The 20,716-nt window shown below is 37.1% G+C and overlaps 1 protein-coding gene across 2 annotated transcripts; it reads right to left on the bottom strand.

The window, feature by feature from the left end:
• Positions 1 to 266: 266 nt before the first annotated feature.
• On the bottom strand, positions 267 to 16,980 carry pgfb (placental growth factor b). 2 transcript variants are annotated; one of them, XM_046856397.1, is made up of 7 exons: positions 16,299 to 16,980; positions 7,315 to 7,351; positions 4,091 to 4,287; positions 2,327 to 2,406; positions 2,124 to 2,153; positions 1,972 to 2,054; positions 267 to 1,864 (listed from the first exon to the last, which is right to left on the bottom strand). In XM_046856397.1, exons 1-6 carry the CDS (start codon positions 16,362 to 16,364, stop codon positions 1,985 to 1,987), a joined length of 480 nt encoding a protein of 159 aa, XP_046712353.1. In that variant the 5' UTR covers positions 16,365 to 16,980; the 3' UTR covers positions 267 to 1,864; positions 1,972 to 1,984. The 2 variants fall into 2 exon arrangements, with proteins under 2 accessions (XP_046712353.1, XP_046712352.1); XM_046856396.1 differs by having other exon boundaries at positions 1,972 to 2,028; positions 16,299 to 16,973.
• Positions 16,981 to 20,716: the final 3,736 nt, after the last annotated feature.

Genomic DNA, 20,716 nt, shown 5'->3' with positions numbered 1-20,716 from the left:
AACATCGATAAATCTCAAAAATGATAAAAGACTAGGTGTTTCCAAACTTTGACAGGCACTATATTGTGTTTTATTGTTAGACTGACTTTTGATTTTATACTGGGAAATGGTTTAAAATGTATTTTAATAGTGCATAGATCTTGATAGCTATAAAGAAATACAACAAGTATAACAGATGAATATAACCCTAACCCTATAAAACACTATGTTTACTCCTACTATGACAGCCCTGATTCTCATTTTCCTTTAATAAAGTAAAAACAGTAGATAATGTATCTTTTTATTAGAAGTGGCACAACAGCAATACATTATCAATATCATATATAAATATGTACAATATACATGAAACGGAAAATTACTTCAAAACTCTTGACCCATTATGGTATAAAAAAAAAAGTAAAAAGAAATTGTTCACACTCTTATGTTCACACATAGCAACACAATAAACATGCTGCCAGTCCAATACTATCCTACATCTGGTGATGTGCTTATGAAAATGGAGAAGCAGAAGATTGTACACAATATTAATTTGATAAAATAAAGACTATTAGTCATTGTTAAACTGATACTGTTACTTGTATTTAAAGGCCAAGTATATTAGCAGCAAGTGGTGTTTTTTTTTTAATTAATAAAAAAACTTTTTTGGTTCAGTATCGTCAGGTTTATGATCTGAACCTATCTTTTTAAGCCATTTTAATAGACAAAAATAATATACTTTTATTTCAAACTTCAATTTATGTTGATTTACACTCGTCTCTCGTATTGCAAACCCTTGAATCCATCGACTTACCCAAGAACTGTCCACATTTAAATCATGTGTACGTTACAGCAGGTTTGTTTGGAAAATGATAATCGATTGAATTGCTTTCTTGAAGCCAGTAGAGGTCACTATGCCAATGTACGAACCATACAAGAAGTCACTCTGAACCTCGAATGCAGTCCATGTGCACGCATCTTCATGCAGATCTATTCAACAATTAGAATTTGGTTTGTGGATTGACTGTTTGTAGGAAAAGGCCGACTCGGAGAAGCTGGGCTGGAGCTCTGACAGCTACAAAGCCAAACAAACTGACAATCTGATAATGCTACAAATAGGTTGGGGTTATGGGGGATAGGGAGGAGACAGGGAGAAGAAAACTCTTCACAGGGACTGGTATGTGTGGACAGGGAATTTGTTAAAATGGAGGGAGGAGTTTCTTGGTGTTTGTCCAGCTTTCGATTCTTACACAACCATCGCCTTTCAGTTATTGCATATGTCATTTCATTTACAATAAGAATTCATTAATACAAGAGTAAAGAAGTGTATTGCTTATCTCAGTAAAGGATTGATGGTTTTCTGGAAAAAACAACTGTCTTTGGCGATTACATTTTTATCCCAATTTGTACTCATGCCAAACTTCAGCAGAGTATTCAGTCAAAGAAATAACAACCAAACATGCTCTCCTCTGGTTTGCAAGCAATAAATAAAAATATGTGATATGTCAAAGATAATGTGCATAATAATAATAATAATAATAATAATAATAATAATAATAATAACAATAATAACAATAATAGACTTTATACAGCCAGTGTCCTGTGGGCTCATGTTCTAGCAGAGACACTAGGTCTGGCCCATCATTGTTATGCTCCTCAGGAGATTTTGTGAGTTGCACGTCTGAGGGTATCACCTCACAAAAGGCACTTCCTGTATATGAAATGTTCGTGGTGATCTCCCCATCACCATGACAATAGTGCATCTCAGATCTGGTGGTTGAGGTGACTCAGGATGCTGTAAGAGGCTGGCAGTACACTGAAAGGGCAGGCAGTACGAGATGGGCAGAGAGCAGGAAGGGACAGTGTTTACCTGCGAGGAGGCTGGCACCTGTAGGATATGAGGTTTTTACATTTCAGTATGACCCTCAGGAAAAAAAAACTTTATCATATCTGTTTCCATCAATAGAAACAATTTGTATTTAAGTCGTTCTGTACCCATCACAGTCTTTTACTCTTTGTTTCCTTTTTTTTCCCCTTCCTCTTGGCTTCCACCTACAACAATAAAAAGATGAAAAACTCTGATTTTGAAATCAATCATGACAATGCAATGATTACTACTCATGATGAAGTGTTGGTAAAAAAGTTACCTGTCATGCTTTGGTGTACGCTTTCTTACTCTGATCATCACACCACATAAGAACAGAGACACAGTTAGTTACTAGTGTTTGCTTCTCAGCTGATATTCGTGTCGCATTTTTCAGAGTTATAATATAAGTACATGGTTAGAAATAGAGAGCACATGAATAAAGAAAACAGAACAAACCAGAGTGAATTGTTATTTTGTCCTTACCTACATTCACAGCTTTTATGCTCCACGAAAGTCATCTCCACATACTCCTGTCCCTGCTCGGATGGCTTCAGCTTTAATAACTGCATACAAATATTTTACAGTTATTTTCTTTTTTATGTTGCAAAATGTAGTACCGTAATCTCCGTACTATTAAGCGCACCCATATATAAGCCGCACCCACTGAATTTGACAAAGATTTTTACACCTGTCATTTACACCGCACCTGTCTATAAGGGGTCTACATTGAAACTAATGAACTTTACACAGGCTTTAACGAAAGACAGTGTCTGTTACACAGTGTAAGGGGTGAAATATGTTGTGGCTCCTTTAAGAGCAGAGCGGCATTTTGGGAATAGCCTGTCGCCACATTTTTCCGGTATTACTGCATGTGTGCAAGACCAAGGACTATGTCCTTATTATTTTCTGATGCTCATTTCTAAGTTTCTTTGACTAACCCGTAACGCTGTTGCCAAGAAAAATAAAAAAGCATGAGTTTTGGAAACCTGTCTGTGATTTCTGCTGCAACTGGAGTTAGCGAGCTATCTCTTGACAAAGACTCAAAGCGTTACAACGGCTTGTATCTAAACAGTAGCCTACCAAGAAAGTCATTGTTCACTGTCTTCCTCCTTCCTCTTACAACAATTTCTCTCGGGAGTTTATCTTTTGGCATCATCGTGCGTAAAAAAAAAAAGTTTTTTCCCCCGATGCTGTGCAGCTCAGAACGCAGGTAAGGTGCGTTTTTTCGTTTCCGTTCGGAATTTCATTGGTCTAATGTTATGGGGTTCAGTTTTTTGGCTTGAAGTTTGTGAAACCGGGAAAAACCCAGGGAAAAATTTATAAATAAGCCGCTTCGTTGTTTAAGCCGCGGGGTATAAAACGTGGGAAAAAAGTAGCGGCTTATAGTCCGAAAAATACGGTAATTCCCTACAAAGAAACACATTGAATATAGTCAAATTGACCTAGTATTTCCTAGTATAAAATTACAATGAACCAAATACAATACATAATTATAAAACCCATTTCTATATATGATTTTCTAATTTAAAGCCTGATCTAGTTTGCAACAATCTGTCCAATCTGTCCATATATCAAAATGATCAATCAGGTAAACACAGGACAAACATTGTCACACTATCACAAATATGATGTCTTGCACACAGAGAATTACACTATTACTACAAGAGTGATGCTACTGTTTAATACAATATAATATCAAATATGTGACCAGCACATTAGCACACAAACTAACTTGTTACTTGTTACTACACAGCATCTGCACTCTACTCCACAACCTGGTCTGTGAGCACACAAAAACTGTTAAACGCTCCTATTTTGCTCAAAATAAACTGTTCATGTGCAGCTCTCCAGAGCACGATCTCCTTTGATCTGCGCTGGGTTTTTAAACGTTTGCCTGCAATTACTGCACGATCAGCATGTCAGCAGTTTTTCATTTCTTAGACATTCATTCCTCAGAATGCATTTATTTGTCTATTTGGGACTAGTTAGAATTTTCTACTAGTGGAAGCCTACCCGAAATTAAAAAAAAAGTTACTTGGAGACATTGGACAATAATAAATCATTTATATCATTATAACAAGTTTAAATAGAGAAGTTATCGTACTGCATGAAATGCAGTTCAGTAAATACAGTGTATTTACAGTACATACATGTGCATATACATACAGTGTATTTACTTTGTTGTTGACCCTATCAGTGACCACTGGCTGAGATAGTCCACTTCACTATTATTGTTCTAGAACATACTTGCATAGTGACGTTAGAGGTTTGCGTGGGGTGGCACTCAAGGTTCTCGTCTCCGCAGCAACCGGCGCAACGGACCAATGGCACACAGGAAGGGCTGTACATGTGCTCCACCTCCCCGGGATACTCCTGCACTACCTCTACCAGTGTCTCGATGGTGCGGCAGAAGCTCCGTCCCCACACCTCCTGAAAAAGGATTACTGCAACAAAAAGGAGGGAAAAAGCAGTCATTAAATGTCAAAATCTAGCCAGTGAGTGAATTATGCCAAATTAACAAAGTATATTTTTCCATAATTACTATGAATTTCAGTGGAACTGAAAGTAATGGTAGGTACACGAGTAAGAAAAGTCATAAATTGGACATTTATGGTTCTGATACTTTAGAATGACGACTAGCTTCTCTGCTCCAACATAGGTGGATGTAGAGGTTCTGAAACTTGCAGGTGCCCTGAGGCACATGACAAAGGATCATTCTAAGATGTAGTCAGTACACTATGCATAATTGCCCAATAAACATGTGCTTCGTTAGCTAGGTCTCAAATGTGAGGTCATGGTGCCCACACAAGCAGCAGCATCTTTCCAAAAATTCTCAACTAAATTGCTTTCTTTCTTAGGTCCCTAAGTAGCCGTACCTTAAGATAGTTGCAGTCATGAACACTGGCCTATAAGCAGGCAGGAATTCCAGATGAGAGGGATTACATTTCACTAAGATTTATGCATGTTCTACATTTTCAACTTTGCCCTTTGTGCCCTTGTTTTTTTCACAAGTTGTAAAGTAGCTTATGTTGTTTGTGGCATTTTTAGCTAAAAGAAAATGCGGCAATAAAGAAAAAAACTTTTTGAATGAAACTTTAAAAATCTTGGATTAAAAGAATGGTAATGCTAACTGTAAAGTCACCAGTAGCTCTGAATAACCACATAGATTTGAATCATTGTAATCCTGCACTAAAAATATTTCTATATAATCTCGTAATATTTCTGTTATGGCCCGGTCATTTCTTTAAATCTTTGCTGCTAAAATGTAGAGCTACTAATAAGAAAGTTTTTTGCAAACATGATTATTTCACATTTAGTTAGTATTCATAGCTCTGAACGTAAAGATATTTCACTGCTCCCGTTTCATTCCTTCATTTCTTGATCAGCAACTGCTCCTCATTATCATATGAGTAACATGAACAAGCAAATGAAATATCAAAGCTGCTAATTGATCTGCCGTTCCCCACGCACTTCATCTGTTAATGAAAACAGACAACATGCAGGCTTCTGTAGCTTTAGGTTGTCCAGCAGTCCACCAAGAATGAAGAAAATAAATCACATATGGAAGAACTTCTGGGTTAAAGATTGCAAATCAATCATTCGCTGTAAAAACATCACGCAACACAAGATCACCATGAAGGGAAATACAAGAGCCTGTAAGAAATAGTGGGGAAAGTGGAATGGCTGCCCCAAGGTTAATCTGCAGTTTACTACGAGAAGGCAGGATGCACATGAATGCAAATTAGTGAATATGGGTCAAAGACTTCTGCAAAAACAAAATCCAGCCAACAGTTGCTTCAGATCCTGACTTGAGCAATGATTTTTTAACATGTATGTGTCTCGGATTTGTAAACATTCCGAACACTCAATCCTAAAATGGCAGATAACAGTAAATGTGCTGAAAATAACTTTTGGCAGAATTTGTTAGTATAACACCAGTCTATTGGTAATGTGGTTTGGTTAACACAATTCTTTCCTATTTTCACCGGTCAGAAATGAATGTGTCTGTACTGATATTCGAAATATGCTAGTTGAGTGATATTTTCAGGCCTACTGTGTTTGTAAATACCAAACCTACTAAATGCTTTTGAGACCCTCTCTTTATGCACAAACAATGCAGTATTTTCAGTATTTTACAAACCAGTTTATATATATATATATATATATATATATATATATATATATATATATATATATATATATATATATATGAAAGCCGTGAAGACACAGATTGCCATGGTTTAGTAAAAGAGCTAAAATAAACTAAAATACCCTGGCCTCCTAACATCATATTCTAACCTCATTTATGCACATGTGGCAAAATATTTTTTATATTTCACTATATCTGGAACATTATGTTCAGAAAGCACATGGAAGTGATGGCTCCAAACTTCAATACAGTACCTCTGGTCTAATCCAGCACATGCTTTTTTTTTTTTTTTAACCACCTCTGTGTTCTACAAATATTTTATTATCTAATTTTATTTTTAACCTGTCAAACGTGAAGAGCAAGAAGGTAGTGTTCAAAATGGCGTAATTAAGAAAATTTAGTAATAAATACATACACTGAGGCAGGGAGACAACTCAGGTTACATCTTGCCTACTGTAACTGGGTTTGCAAAACACTACAAAGAAGTCTACAACAAAACACTATCCACCAGTGACTAGTCCACAATTATGTGACATATTTGACATATGACATATTTAGCCAAAAAAAGCAGCCAAGTAAAACTAAAATTCCACGTTAACTTGACTAGTACCGTAACATTCGTTAGCTTCTCACCATATTAGAAAACAAACTAATTAAATATTCGAAGAAAATGCACTCGCTCCTAAATCTATTTACCTCTTATCGTATTATACTGACTCTCACATTGACTTCTGTTGGTTAATGCGCTCAAGCTATTACTGTTTCTCTCCACTGACAGTCGGCCAACTCCCACCTGTCACTTTGTAGTGAAGTACTGACTTTTACTGGTGTATGGCGTATGTGTACAAATTACTCAACAATTTTTATGTGACAACTCTGACACAACACTGACTGTGAATTACTATGACAGGACCGCCAGACAGACACTCAGCAGCTCAGGAACAGCACTTTGTAAGGTATTTTAAGGAGTTATTCTGTCTATACATTTGGGTGCATTGGTTTGATATTATAATCAATTTGAATCCTTTAGAATTATTATTTACAATTGTGGATTTTATACTTTAGTCCTTAAAAATTAACACACACACATTTGGATCTTTGTGTCTAATTGGTGTTATGGAGAACTTCTATTAAAATACCAGTGTAAAATCTATGAGTGATGTTGTCAAGTTATGTCAGCATTTGGTTTATGTCAGAAAACATACCTCGGACATAGTGCCCCACTCTGGCCTATGTAATCTGCGTACAATAATGGCAACATGTACTATAAGTGCCTAATTAACATCATGCACATATTAACTGGTTACAAGGCTATTCTTACCTTTAGATGTGCTGTTGGTTGTGTCTGAGTGGAAACACTGTAAAAGATTAAAACATCATATCAGAGATCATCAGATTTATTACACACTTTCAACCTGATTATATGTATTTTTAAGTATAAACAGAGATGAAGAAGCATTAAAGATATCAGTCACTACTGAAGTTAATCTACAAAACCATTTGTCTTTCAGGAAATTTGAATATAACATAAAAGATCAAAATCTCTTAGCACACACTGGTGGTACAAGACAGCTTTTTCAATCCAAAAGTCACCCAGATGTGGCCAAAAGATTTATCATATTCCCATTTTTGTCTGTTTAAGTTAAAAATTCTTTCTGTGATTCATCTATTTATTTTCATTTCTCCTATCTCCATTCTGTGGACACTCACCATTAAGCCTTTGTTAAACAACATTAGATTTTTTCTGGAACCTAAGACTCCACCACCATGTTAACTCTTTAGACACTCCGAGTGTCCTTTAAAACGATACTTATCGTTAACATCTCACCTTAGAAATTTCTATTAAAATAATAATACTATTAAAATGTAATGTGTGCCACTTTTGAAACATAATTAAAACCAGCCCTATGTTTAAATGGATCAAGATCCTGAACAGAGTTTCAGCTAACTAGAGAAGCAAATCCGTAGACTGATATCATACCATGATTCATTGGTCTGTGAAATTCCTCTGCCATGCTTCAGGATAAGAGGGCTCAATGCTAAACAAATTAGCAGGTCAGTGACCTACATTGCCTACCTTCACCTTACTTGAATATGTATAGGTCACACATAGACTGATATGGAGCGAACTTGTGTAAAAATAGCACTACAGCACTATAAATAAAGTATTTTTATTTTGGAAAAATAGAGGCATAATGAAACATATTTGCAATCACATAACTCCCTTATACTGTCACTGCCTCGATAATGAACCAGATTTTTTGCATTTATGACTATAAAAAAGCAGGTTCCTCATCATGTACTATAAATGCCAAAAGTACACAATCAAAATATTTTAGGCAGGCTATGTGTTAAACATAGTTACCTCACCACAATGGTTTCTTTTTGGCGACGATCTTGGATGCCTTTCATGGAAAGAATGCTTGGGGTGGCCATGGTGGGGGAGGAGGTGTATTTGGAGAAACCTGGCATAATGTGTGTCAGCCAGAATAAGCCACACATTCAGCACCTTAAGGCTTCCTGAGCCAAAAAAATGAGTTGCCTTAATAAAATCTGGCAGACTATTGTGGATATGTGGAGAAGCTCACGTAGCAACTGCTCATCCGTGTGTACGTGCGCATGTGTGGGTGGATTATAATTCAATATTTAGATTTATAGAGGACACTTTTAGATTTGGCCAGCTCCTTATGGCTTTTTAAGAATCATATAGATCATTAGAGACTGGAAGAGCATCAAAGGCATCTTAATGATGACGCAAAACTTGTGGAGGGGCTATGCGGTGAAACCATACATCCAGGATGTACTAGAGCAGAAATGACCATTTATTCTGTGATCTTTAAACCCATTCTGTTTATGTCAGGGAAACAATAAAAAGGGGATTGTGAATTATACATTATGTTTTTCCCCCTGAAATAAATTCTTAAAAAGATGTCATTTTTCACTCTCTACAGCTCCTTCAACAGTTTAATTTGCCACTGTTCTGCTTTTGTCCATCAATAATAATTAGAAAGACAAGATCTGTGAGAACCACTGAAGCTATGCTCTAGGACAGTTCTCCTGTATCGTGTATAACAGACCGATGTGCAATTATTTGCATCAGTGTGATGCCCCTGATTAATGTGAGATTAACAAGTTCCTCGAGACTTGACATTTATGCAATACTCTTTCAGATGTTCCATTACTTAGACAACACAAGAGAGCTCTGACATCAAGAGGCAGCTGAGAGGCAGCTGAGAGACATCAGATTTCGATTCGAATAGTCTGTTGGATATGGGGCAGGAAGTTTTGAGAAAAAAACAAAAGCAAACAAAGTGATAACTAAATATTTTTGCAGACATTTGGCTCCTTGTAAAAAAAATGCAACTGGGAATGTTACAATTTTTAAGTGGGAAAGCAATACAGATAAATACTACAGATAGTACTACAGATGGGAAAGTGCTACAGAACAATTTGCTGACAATGCACACATTTTCCAGAAAAACAGCAGAGAAAATTGCCAACTACAGTTTTCTCATGACATATAATATAGTAGAACATTCTCAAAAAGTCAGCCTCATTAAGGGTCAAGTGTGCTACATAACTGCTACAAAACTGCAAAAGACACATCTTCAGCCAGTTCTCAGCTCCAGTTGATGATCCTTGAAAGAGACTTAAAAGCCCAGAAAGATAGATGCTGTTCTGTAAATATATTAATCCTTCATATAATCATCTTTCTTCGTATGAATACAATAGAATTTGCATTATAACATTCTACCATCCGTGGACCACAAGTATTTACAAGTGTTGCTCAAACAGCCCTTTAAAGCACTCAGCTGGTGTAGATCTGTCACATTAAAGTCTATTGAAGGAGTGAAAAAAAGCTGTATTTGGGGTAAGTTAATGTGATAAGTACTACAACGCGCTCTGTCTTAAAGCTGATGCTTTCCAGCTGCTCAACATGTTAAGGTCAAATTAAAGAAAAGGTGATCCAGATTTAGGGGAAACACGATGCTGCTTTTTACTGATTGATGAGCGTGCCACAAACTTGTCGGCCCTCTTGGCTGTATCACTCACAATTTAGCTCATGTGCACACATACAAGCATCAGAAATTCCACCCAGACACTGTTAAAAAATTCTGGGTTTGACTCACCAGATGTTAATTCAACAGCAGTGATCAGTCCAGGCACCATACAACAACAAATGCAAAGACAACTCATTGGGCCTATGTGTATGGGCCAGTCCAGAGTAATTGTGCTCCTTATTACAGTAAATGCTGCCATGGGTGTGTAAAAGGGAATAAATTGCCTCCAGATGAGAGATTAAAGGCCACTGAGCAGATGACAGTCTCTTGAGTGCCACTAAAGGAAGGAGAGGTCCATGTTTCCAGATTGTGATTGTACTCTTTGTCCCCTGGGCAACGAGCAGGCCTGCACAGGAAGGAGCAGACCTCCTGTCACCACTACAACTGAGTGTCTACTAAATGTGTGATCAAAATGTGGAGATGGATGCTGCAACAACCGAAGGCTGAAAAGAGTCAGTTTTCATGAAAAGTGTTATGGAAATGCCTATTTTGTTTATTAACAAGAGTTATGCAATGCATCAGTGCCCAGGGGAGATATCTCTTGTCTCCTGCACACAAACTGAAAACGAGCTTAATTCCCCAGATTCATGACTTATAATGGTTTCATTTAAACTGTTATTGCACATATTATCTTTCTGCAAATAAGTGCCTCTGCAAATGCATTTAAACGGAGTTTGTCATATAGATAACCAAGATACAAAATACCAAGGTGCTGCATGTTTACTGTTCAGCATGTCCCAAATGTTAACACATGTATAATAATACAGCACCAGTAAGGTGTTAATATATACATTAAGGGGTTATATGTGCATATGTATATGTCAGTATAGCTATGTATATAAACTAATTATGCAGGATTATCTCTGAGTGTTGTAACTTGAAAACACAGGTGTTTACACTGCCAGCTGCCTAGTCAGTGGCTCTTGCATAAATAGCACCTTCTTGGCAGAACCAAAGCAGAGGAAGCTGATAAATGCAGAAACAGATGGTCTGACTCAAGTATTATTTTGCTTAAGTGTTGATCGAGAGGAAACACCTGTAGTGAATCACGTCTTCAAATTGCATGCTGAAGCACAGAAGCTACCACAGATCCTGCTTTCTGTCCAGCTCCGATTACCTTTAATAACACTGTGCTTTTACAAGGCTGCTGCATATTCTTCCTCACTGCTAAGCCTGGATAATACAAAGCGAGCTGAGAACACCAGCATAGGTCAATGTCATCATCGTTCCAGCTGTTTAAACGAGACGAGAAGGAGATGACCTGGACAGGAAACCAACATTAAAAGGGCAAAGGTTCAATACAACCTCTCTCTCAGCATTCTGTCTAACTATCCTGCACAGGAAAGGTGAAAGCTAAGAATACATATAACGGAAAGCCGGGTGAAGCAGAGATGAACGGTACAGGAGACAACTCACAGGGTACAAACAAGGCAGGAAAAGTGGAATAGCACATCATATGACATTTAAGAGAGAATATGTGGCATCTGGGGCATAGGAAGCAAATATAGATGGAAATTTACTTGGAAGCACAAGCGCTTTCAGATACCAGACAGAAAATAGCACAGAGGAAAACACATGAATACTTTATGAAAGGATGTAAAGCTGCATGCTAAAACAATCGCATCGTCAGGTAATTGTGGTATTTCATGGCAGTTTCCTGACAGGTGCCTCCTTTTCGAACAAAACTATGCCCTGCATGTGCACAAACTATCCTGCATGTGGAGCCCAATAATCTAATAATCTACATAATCGGCACAATCATCTACATGAATGGCATAAAGCTGAAACATAAACAAAACAAAAAACATGACTCATGTTTGCAATATAACAAATAGCTAAAATAAAGTAGTTTAGAATAAATAATACGCTAGCATAAAAGCTGTTCATTGACACTACAGTGTTTAGGAAGACAAAGCTCAGTATGTGTTCAGAAGCAAACAAGTTCACATGACCGCTGTAGAAATACCGTAGTTAAAAAAAGTCATTTTTGAGATCTTTGACTGAATCAGCAGTTACCAGGATCCAATGAAGTAAAACTAAAATGTTTTTAGGGGAAAAAACAAAAATATTTGCATAGGTGTGCACACCCTTTTATAATGTGGCATGTGCTCTAAATGATCCAATCACATTAAAACTCGTACAAAACGATAAGGTCAAATAAATAAGACCTGCTGTTTCGGTTCTTGAGATTTTCTTGGCCTAATTTACTGAAGCCATGGTCCACAAAGAGCCAACAAATGGTCTACGGGACCTGATTGTCGAAAGGTATTGCTCAGAAGAGATGAACAAAAGAAATTCTCAAATATTTGATGTACCAATGAATATGAAGAGTCATCGATGAATAGAGAAGATGGGGCACCATAATTTGGCATTACCTAGAGCACAACATCTATTTAAAATTGATAAAAGGGACAAAAAAATTATTAAGAAAACTTTCAGGAGACATACAGCGTCATTAAAAGATCTGCAGACGTATGTGGTGAGTACTGGGCACTCTCTGCATGTTATAACAATCACTTATATCTATCACATGCATAGGTTACAGTGTAGGGTTGTTAAAAACATACAAGCAACCACAGGCAAAATGTGTTTTGGGGCATCTAAATTCTAAAGGATGTGTTTGGCGAAACAAACAAAAAAAACAAAACAAGACAAATTAGACAAGCAAACAGGGATAATCAAAGAAAGATCAAAGTTTTGCAATGACCTTGTCAAAGCCTTGGAAAAGAAGTGGAATATAATTGCCAAATCAAACTGTACTAAGTTAGTGAACTCTGAAAAGAAATGATTTTTGAATTCAATATAAGGTAAGGGCTGTGCACAATACAATCAGGTTAATAGAGTTTTTTTTCTCATAGTGATGCAGAGCTCAATACCTACTTTGATCTGAGTTCTAAATGTCCTTCTTGTCCAGAAACATACAGGTAAGTGCATTGGGTGACTCTAAACTGCCCATGGATATAAATTAGTGTGGGAATGTGTGTGTGAATGGTGTGCTACGATGGACTGATGCCATCCCCACCTCATTTCTAATTCATGCCTAGTGTTCCTGGCATAGACTCTGGATCCACTGCAAACCCTAAACCAAATCTGCAACATGTTTCTCAAATTCTAAACAAATGAATGATTTAAACCAGGGTGCTCCTGACCAGAAAAAAGCATATACTGACTATGAATGAATGAACAAGGTGAGTGTGTCAGACAGCACCATGAAAGCACTCAGTGTGCTTCCATGTTAATGAATGTAGTCTTTCTTTGTGTCTCATATTTCATATTAAACCACCTGCATGACAGTAAAAATCACCTGCTCCTGAGACATTCTTTTGCCACACAGTCTAGAAATTCTCACATTATTGAGACCTTTATTGATAGTTAATATTTTGCACATAATATTTTTGATAATTTGTTTACTTTGCGCTTAGTTTTAAAATCCTAAAAAAATCATGACAACTGTTGTAATGACAATCTAAACAAAAAAACAACAAGTTATAAACATGATATTGTGGTTGTTTTTTTACCAGCAATGATGACACATACTGTTATTAAAAATGAAGAATTTGGGACAGGTGCAAGCTTTTTTAGTAAATTTAAAATCAGAACCCCCCATCCAAAAGAGCAGGGAGGGACAAGATATTTTTTGTTTTTTCCCCAAATGGGTGGTCAATATTTACTTTCCGTTCTGTTTAGCTTTTCTGTTTAGTGGTCAACCAGACAAGACAAGCAGCAAAGTGGAGTCATGGAGTAGAATTCTCAGGATAAACTTTATGAGAGGAGATATGACTGATTCCCAAACATCTGCTGTGCTCTGTTGAGATAAAAAAAATAATAAAGGTAACCTCATGAAACTTCAAGAAATGGGCAGAACTACATGGGATTACAAGATCACTGTATTCATAGATATATTCTAGGAAAAGGATCTCCCAAGGTTTCTTTGAAGGTTTCTTTGTAGAATTAAATAAATACAAGACTATAAAGGACTTCACTTTCTGAAAACATTCCAAGATAAATTCATCTTCACAACCCATGCAAAGAACTCTTGAGGAATACTTTTTCAATAACAGTGTGTCATCCAGAGTCTTCAGCAACAGGCCTACGACTTGATAGTATCTGGCTGTTACCCACTTGTTTTCTTTTGTGTGACATTTTTTGGAATTATATTTCCAAACTGTTACAAGAAACTTCATAATTTTTTCCCTGTGCTTGGTCTCTCTTGCGCTGCTCAACAGCACCACCTATGTAGGCAGTCATGGAGCACTGCTATATGGATCATTTTATCACAATTCCCTGCAAGAAATGTAAGAAATGGTAACCAGTTTTGTATCTACAGTATAAAGACCTGAGTTCATAGATTTTCAATGTTCTGATACTTGTAAAATAATAGTAGCAAAGTAAGTAAATAAATAAATAAATAAGAAAAAATGAGTAATGTATTGGAATCGATTGGTTTTAACATGCAATGTAAATACAGTACAATGTGCAAAACTATATTTTGCTTACCCTGTATACTGGAAAGATGGAATAAGATTTCCAACAGTTGGCTGGTTGATGCGTGAGTTAGCTGCTCATTTAAGTATAAGTGTCTGCCATTCTGAAACCTCAGAAGCTGGATTTTACTCATGTTTTCTCCAAGCATTTGTGAGCTGATTATCTAGCTCCAGAAACGTAACACTGAGTCCCTATACTTTCTCAAGTGATATCTCTCATTACCGGTCTGCTTTATACAAATCCCCTTGAATTACAGCAAATTGGATTTTCGCCACATCTCAGTGACAGAGGAGGGGAGTGTGAGAGCAGAGAAAATGGAACAAATAAAAGGGCTGTAAGAGAGACATGAAGCATGTCGAGGGAGATGAAGCAAAAGAAAGAAAAGAATAATGAGGAGTAAGAGGGAAGGGGGAAGGGAGAGAGAGAGAGAGAGAGAGAGAGAGAGAGAGAGAGAGAGAGAGATTGGGAAGGTTCCAGTCTTTTGTGAGAACTCTTTAGTTCAGGCATTCAGGAAGGATTCATCAATGGGAAGCAGTGAATGAACTTGAAAAACGTCTGGCATGTGTTAAATGTTCACTCGCGCTACAAGGGTGCTTGACTAAAAGTCTAGTTCGACCAAGCCAGTTACAACAAATGTTGGAAACCTCTTGGGTCCCAGAAAGCACTAAGGAAAGTAAAAGTGTTGGCACAAGCACCAAAGTCACACACACTTTCACATACAGAAGACACGCGGCTGTATTTTGAGATGTAAGCTGTTAAGACAAAGGACACAGGGGAACACTGGTCTGTCCTAGCAGTCTTATACCAGGACCTAGGAGATCTAAACGACCATAATGTGCTTAATCCATAAAAGTCCTGCCTTGTGTTGTGATAAAACAGCATATTATTCAGTAGCTACAGTGACTTGTTGAGTATCTACATTGAAATCAATAGAAGGGTTAATAAACCAGCAGATGTTCAAGGTTTGTGCTTAACAGAAGTAGGGTTAAAATGAGCTCTTTTTTGGCGAAATTGGTATAAAGTACAAAGCAGAAACAGAGAGGTGTTAGGATGATATTAGATCTAGTCTTTAAAGGGGTCAGGTCTCCACTTGTGTGAGCTGATGGAGATGCAGGTGTGAAAGAAGAGAGTTTTTCAGTTCTCTCCTTCCAAGCCCATCAGCATTAAGAGCTCATACATGACCATTATTTAAAATATAAAATGTCATAAAAGCATAGAAACTTGGTAAAGATTTGATATTATTTGTACAAGGTTTTAACCCACGACACAAATGCGATGGACGTCAGAGTGAACTTCCAGGATGACGCAATCGGCGCGCGAGGGCGCACGCGCGCTTTGGGAGGCTCGGGAAAGTGTGACAAACTCACGCGGGTCGAACTGGGTAATGCGGCCGGTCACGTTTCCTCTTCATGACTCGACACTTTCGATGTGGCAACGATTCAAAAAAAAGAGCAGGTTGTAATTTTGCGGACAATGGGGTGCTAAAGGAAAAAAGAAGACGTAAAAAAACCTCCAACAGCCCCATGTCACACGCTTTTTCTTCACTACTGACCCTAATGACACTCCTGCAGAAAGACAGAGACACGTCTGTCCTTAGAGCTGCACGTACTCGTGCATGTCTATGCCTCTACTTCAACCCTTACCGGTGGACCAGTTCAACAGAACAAAGAAATGTACACGCATTCACCACACTAATAACAGCAATGCACTTGCAGAACATGTTTATAATAAAATGTGTGTGTGTGTGTGTGTGTGTTACCTGAATCAGGGGCAGCGTCAGGACCGCAGCAGCTACGAGCTGCACCAGCGACGCCAACACGCTCATGCTTGGAATAACTTCTTTGCCAAGACCTCGGTCCACTCACTGCAGAGACAGAAATCCACTTTGGAGCAACTCCAGTCCAAATTCAGAAATACTGTATATCCCAGGAGGAAAAAAAGTCAAAAAACGAATCGTTTCGTATGTCGTTTTTCCGTTCCCGAACGAGATGCGCGGTGTGCGTCTCCTTCCCGAGTGACTAGATAAACATCAGCTACTCCAAGCGTTTTTTCCCTTCATTAGATCTTCACTAGATCTTCAACAGAAACATGTCAGAGATGTGAAGGCACGTGCAGAACTAAGGACGACTTGTTGCTTTTTTTTTTTTATGTATTTTTTTTTTGTTTTTTGTTTTAAGTTAGTTTTAAAGCTTCTGTAAGCCGTTCACGCCGGCGTCCCTCCGCATGCTCACACACTTGGGCTACTAATTGGCCCTCAGCACTTTTCAACAAGTTGCTCGTTTAAATCTCCTCCTCCGGCGCCTTTCACACTCCCACCCTCTTTTCTCTTTCTCCTTCTCCTCCTCGCCTCCCTCGGTTTCTCTCTACCTTGCTCTCTCAGATCGTTCGCCGTTAGTACTTGCACTCATAAAAAGCAATGATAAATAATTTGTTGGGCTGCTACAGGATGTTAAGTATAAAGCAGAAAAATAAACAATCTTTATGACTTGCTTCATAGACAAGACACTCAAACTGAAATAATCATTCATTCTGATGTTTTTTTTAAAAGTCATATTTAATGAACTTCTGTTCTTTCAATAGCAATCCATCTTCATTGAACTGTTTATTAGTAGAGAGTTAATAAATACATAAGTAAATAAAACAAGTGGCCATGTTGATTAATCATCCATTCGCTTCTAACATGTGTGGCCAAAGGCTCAGAATTCATCTTTTTTTATTTTGAGTTAAACAGCAGGGGTGGACAGCAAGACCAGAATAAGCACAGACTCAGAATAGGCATCCTGAGAAACAAGCCACACCATTCCCTGGCCAAATTGGATTATGACATTCCAGTAACAAAAGCATTACTGTGTCGAAAAAACACTGTAAAACAACATGATGGAGGTAAAATAACTGAATCACAGGGATGTTCTTTTCCATTTTAATGCTGTGTTTTGGGGGAGGACACATCTTTTCTGTCGCTTTCATTCTTCCAATTCCTCACACAACATATGTCCTCTATATAGTGGTGTGGTGTTTGCAGTAAGGTTGGAATGCACTAGCTAGAGATCCTTGAGTAGTTTCACTGCATTCTTCCCCTAGTGTTGAATGACAGAGCTGTTGTGAGCTATTGTAAAGAGCACACTTAGCCAGACAGTGTGAGCAAACAGATAGTTTTCCGCTTCTCGAACATATTTCGAACATATATCAGACTACGAGGAAGGAAAGGATTCAGAAGTTAGCAGGTTACTGGGATGCGGGAATTTGAACAACATATTATGGGAAATTCATAATTCTATCATTGGTTGCAAAATGATGGAACTTAATTATCTCTAGAGATTCTCTCTAAAGTAAGAAGTTTCATATGCCAACCAGGTAACACCACACTGATAGATCCCACTAAACAGATTTAAAATATTTGACATTTTTGATCTGGTGACGTTCGTTGAGAATACATTTATTTCATATTTTTAGGAAGAGTTTGATCCATTGTCTTTTTAAACGCTTTTGCTGTTAAAAATTATTAACAAGAGAGAAAAACAAAGGCTGGTAAGTTTACAGCTATGTGATGTAAGTGATAATAGGAACTAACTTGTTTTGTGGATGTTTTATGGTATTAAATGTAATACGGAAAAATAAGGATGATGTGTACATGAAATAAAAACAATTGTCAGGCTTGACAACTTGCTGTGGCATAACAGAAATGCACTGGGACTTAATCAGATAATAAACTAACAGCCTCATTATTTTAGAAAAATTGCATGTCCGGTCATGTCTGTTTTGAAAATTATAACAAGTATTTTGTTCATACGTTCATAATGCTCATATCAGGGAAGTGTGATTAAAATCAAGGGCACATGTCTGTTTCTGTTTAAAGAGCTTATTTTACATCACTAGTGTCAGTTCTGCCAATAACACGTGTTTTCTAACAAGCATTTATGGTGCATTAAACTAGAAAAAGTAACCCATTATGCTTTAATAATCAAACACTGTAGTTAACAGTCTTTGCGAACCAAAGAAAACATTTCAGCTCCACTTGTATTTTCCATACTACTTGCTTGCACTCCAGTACTAATAGCTGACCTGTTCTCATAGTGTATTACTGGACATTAAATATTTAGTATTACTTTTTCAGATTTTATTCCGAATGAACAAATAACCCAAAGCAGAAATTAGTTGGCAGATTATAGATTTGTTCAGACTCGCTCCTGACTGGGAGGTGACTCACAGAAAGAAAAGCTTAAACTAATAGTGGCCATCGCAAACACAACAAGGGTTTAGCTTATGTTTGTTTAGGGTCCAGACATGCTACACGAAGCACGTCTACGTGATCTCAGCTTCGCTGCACTGATGTGTGCTTGTGGTGCTTCATATGGCCTAGTCAGAGTGTACAATGTGTCTAAGTTCAGTGTTTTACTCAGGTAAGCCATTCCACCTATTAAAATGGATATTTTCACTCAAGCTGAACCTCTTCTCTGCTCACAGCTGCAAGAAACTGCACCAGGATGCTTACGTAGACATGGTGCATACCACTTTAGCTGCAGTTTAAATGTTTTCCTTTGGGTCCTCTCATCCGCTCTCAAACATCACATGTGAGCATACCCATTTGCAGAGAAGGGCTCGGTCCTCCTCGTGAGTGCTCATTGGAGCTTTAACAACGGCTCTTTCTTTCCATTGAGTTAACTACATCATGTACACTCTTTTAGGTGGCCTTATCATTTCAATCATTGTCATTTATAAATTACTATTGGTTAAGACAATAATTTGTTTCCTAGCGTGTTACATGTGTATATGTACAGTATGTATCTATAAATCAGTGAGTATGTATATTCAGTATGTTTGTTTAGATATGCTGATATTGCCAGTATCTGATCCAAAACAGAACACAATTTTGATTTTACTCAGCCATGTGATTCAGTAGATGCCTTTTATTACTGTAAGTAATGTGTGTAAATTTATGGACTCAATCTGGGAAGAATCTACGAACTAAAATGTCTTGTAAAAGATACCTTGGTATGACCTGGATAGAACTGAACTAGCAAAAAGGAATCTTTTTGTGTCGTATGCAGTTATCCTGGCATGTTTCTAATTATTAGCATATTACATATATCCTCGAAAGTGTTTCACAGAAGGACGCCTAAATACTGTTAAATTGCTATTCAAAGCCTTGTTTTTTGAAGTGCCAACAAATACTTATGAAGGGGAATTCTTGGATTATTTCACATAATAGTATAATCTTGCTGAACAGTTTATACAATTATAGCAACAAAGGGTTTAAAAAAAAAAAAAAAAAAAGGCAAACTTTTTTTAGAGGACATAGAGTACAACAGTAAATGTACAAGCTCTCTGGCTTGACACTGAAACACTGAAGCTTGGTTTTAGCAGTGCCCTGTGGATTATTTACCAGCTGGTGAAAATGAAAAAATCTTAATTTTTTACAATTTCAGGCTCTCATAATTTTGTGTAATTTGTAACAAGGTTGGTGATAATAAGAGAGAATAAATAAAACAACGATAAAGCATATTTTTGAAACCAGTAAAAATGCAGGGAATGTGCAAACGTTTTCTATTAGTATAACGTGTAGCTGGTAACTTGATTTCGATATAAAAGTTCTGTACACTTTAGAAAAAGCGAATGATTTACATTAAGATGTTTTTTATGGAACATTTTTCTGGAGATGATGGAACATTTAAATGAACGTATGCATTAATAAATCATTAGCACTGACAACAAATAAGCAAAGTAAGGTAACATACATGAATTAATGTCTCTTCAAATGTTAATACAATACAGTGTTTACTCAATCAGAATTTAAAATACATTCACCAAAAACAGAATAAAATATAATTCAAATATATTCATACATGCTGAAAACTTACCAGTGACATTTAACTGGTTGATTATATGCCTTAATTGACTCATTATGTAAAAAAAAAACACAGCAGTTTTCAAGTATTTATATGTTATAAAGTGTGTATTAATGTTGTGAATATGTGCTTTGTTCCTGTTAAATGTTAAGGGTTCAATAAGGGAATTGTGTAAGCACTATAAAAAATACAACATGTAATGACTGGATATCAGACAAAAAAAAAGATTTTAAATGTCTCTATGAGATGATTCTTAGGCTGTGACACCTGAACAGCTCCCTAAAGGGACATGACATCACCCTATATCCTGTGCTCCACGTGTCTTTTCTCA

The sequence above is a fragment of the Silurus meridionalis genome, chromosome 8 (genome assembly GCF_014805685.1).
Source record: "Silurus meridionalis isolate SWU-2019-XX chromosome 8, ASM1480568v1, whole genome shotgun sequence".
NCBI classification, from domain to species: domain Eukaryota; kingdom Metazoa; phylum Chordata; class Actinopteri; order Siluriformes; family Siluridae; genus Silurus; species Silurus meridionalis.
Note: the sequence above shows the minus strand (reverse complement) of the source record. Positions and strands in the feature narration are given on the sequence as shown.

What these genes read in the sequence shown, in the direction of transcription:
- pgfb (XM_046856396.1), bottom strand. Translation starts at nt 16,364, where the DNA reads ATGAGCGTGTTGGCGTCGCTGGTGCAGCTCGTAGCTGCTGCGGTCCTG. An exon ending in TGACGCTGCCCCTGATTCAG is followed by an intron (nt 7,352 to 16,298) that starts GTAACACACACA and finishes AATCTTTTACAG; the next exon opens with TGTTTCCACTCAGACACAAC. An exon ending in AGAGTAAAAGACTGTGATGG is followed by an intron (nt 1,865 to 1,971) that starts GTACAGAACGAC and finishes CATATCCTACAG; the next exon opens with GTGCCAGCCTCCTCGCAGGT.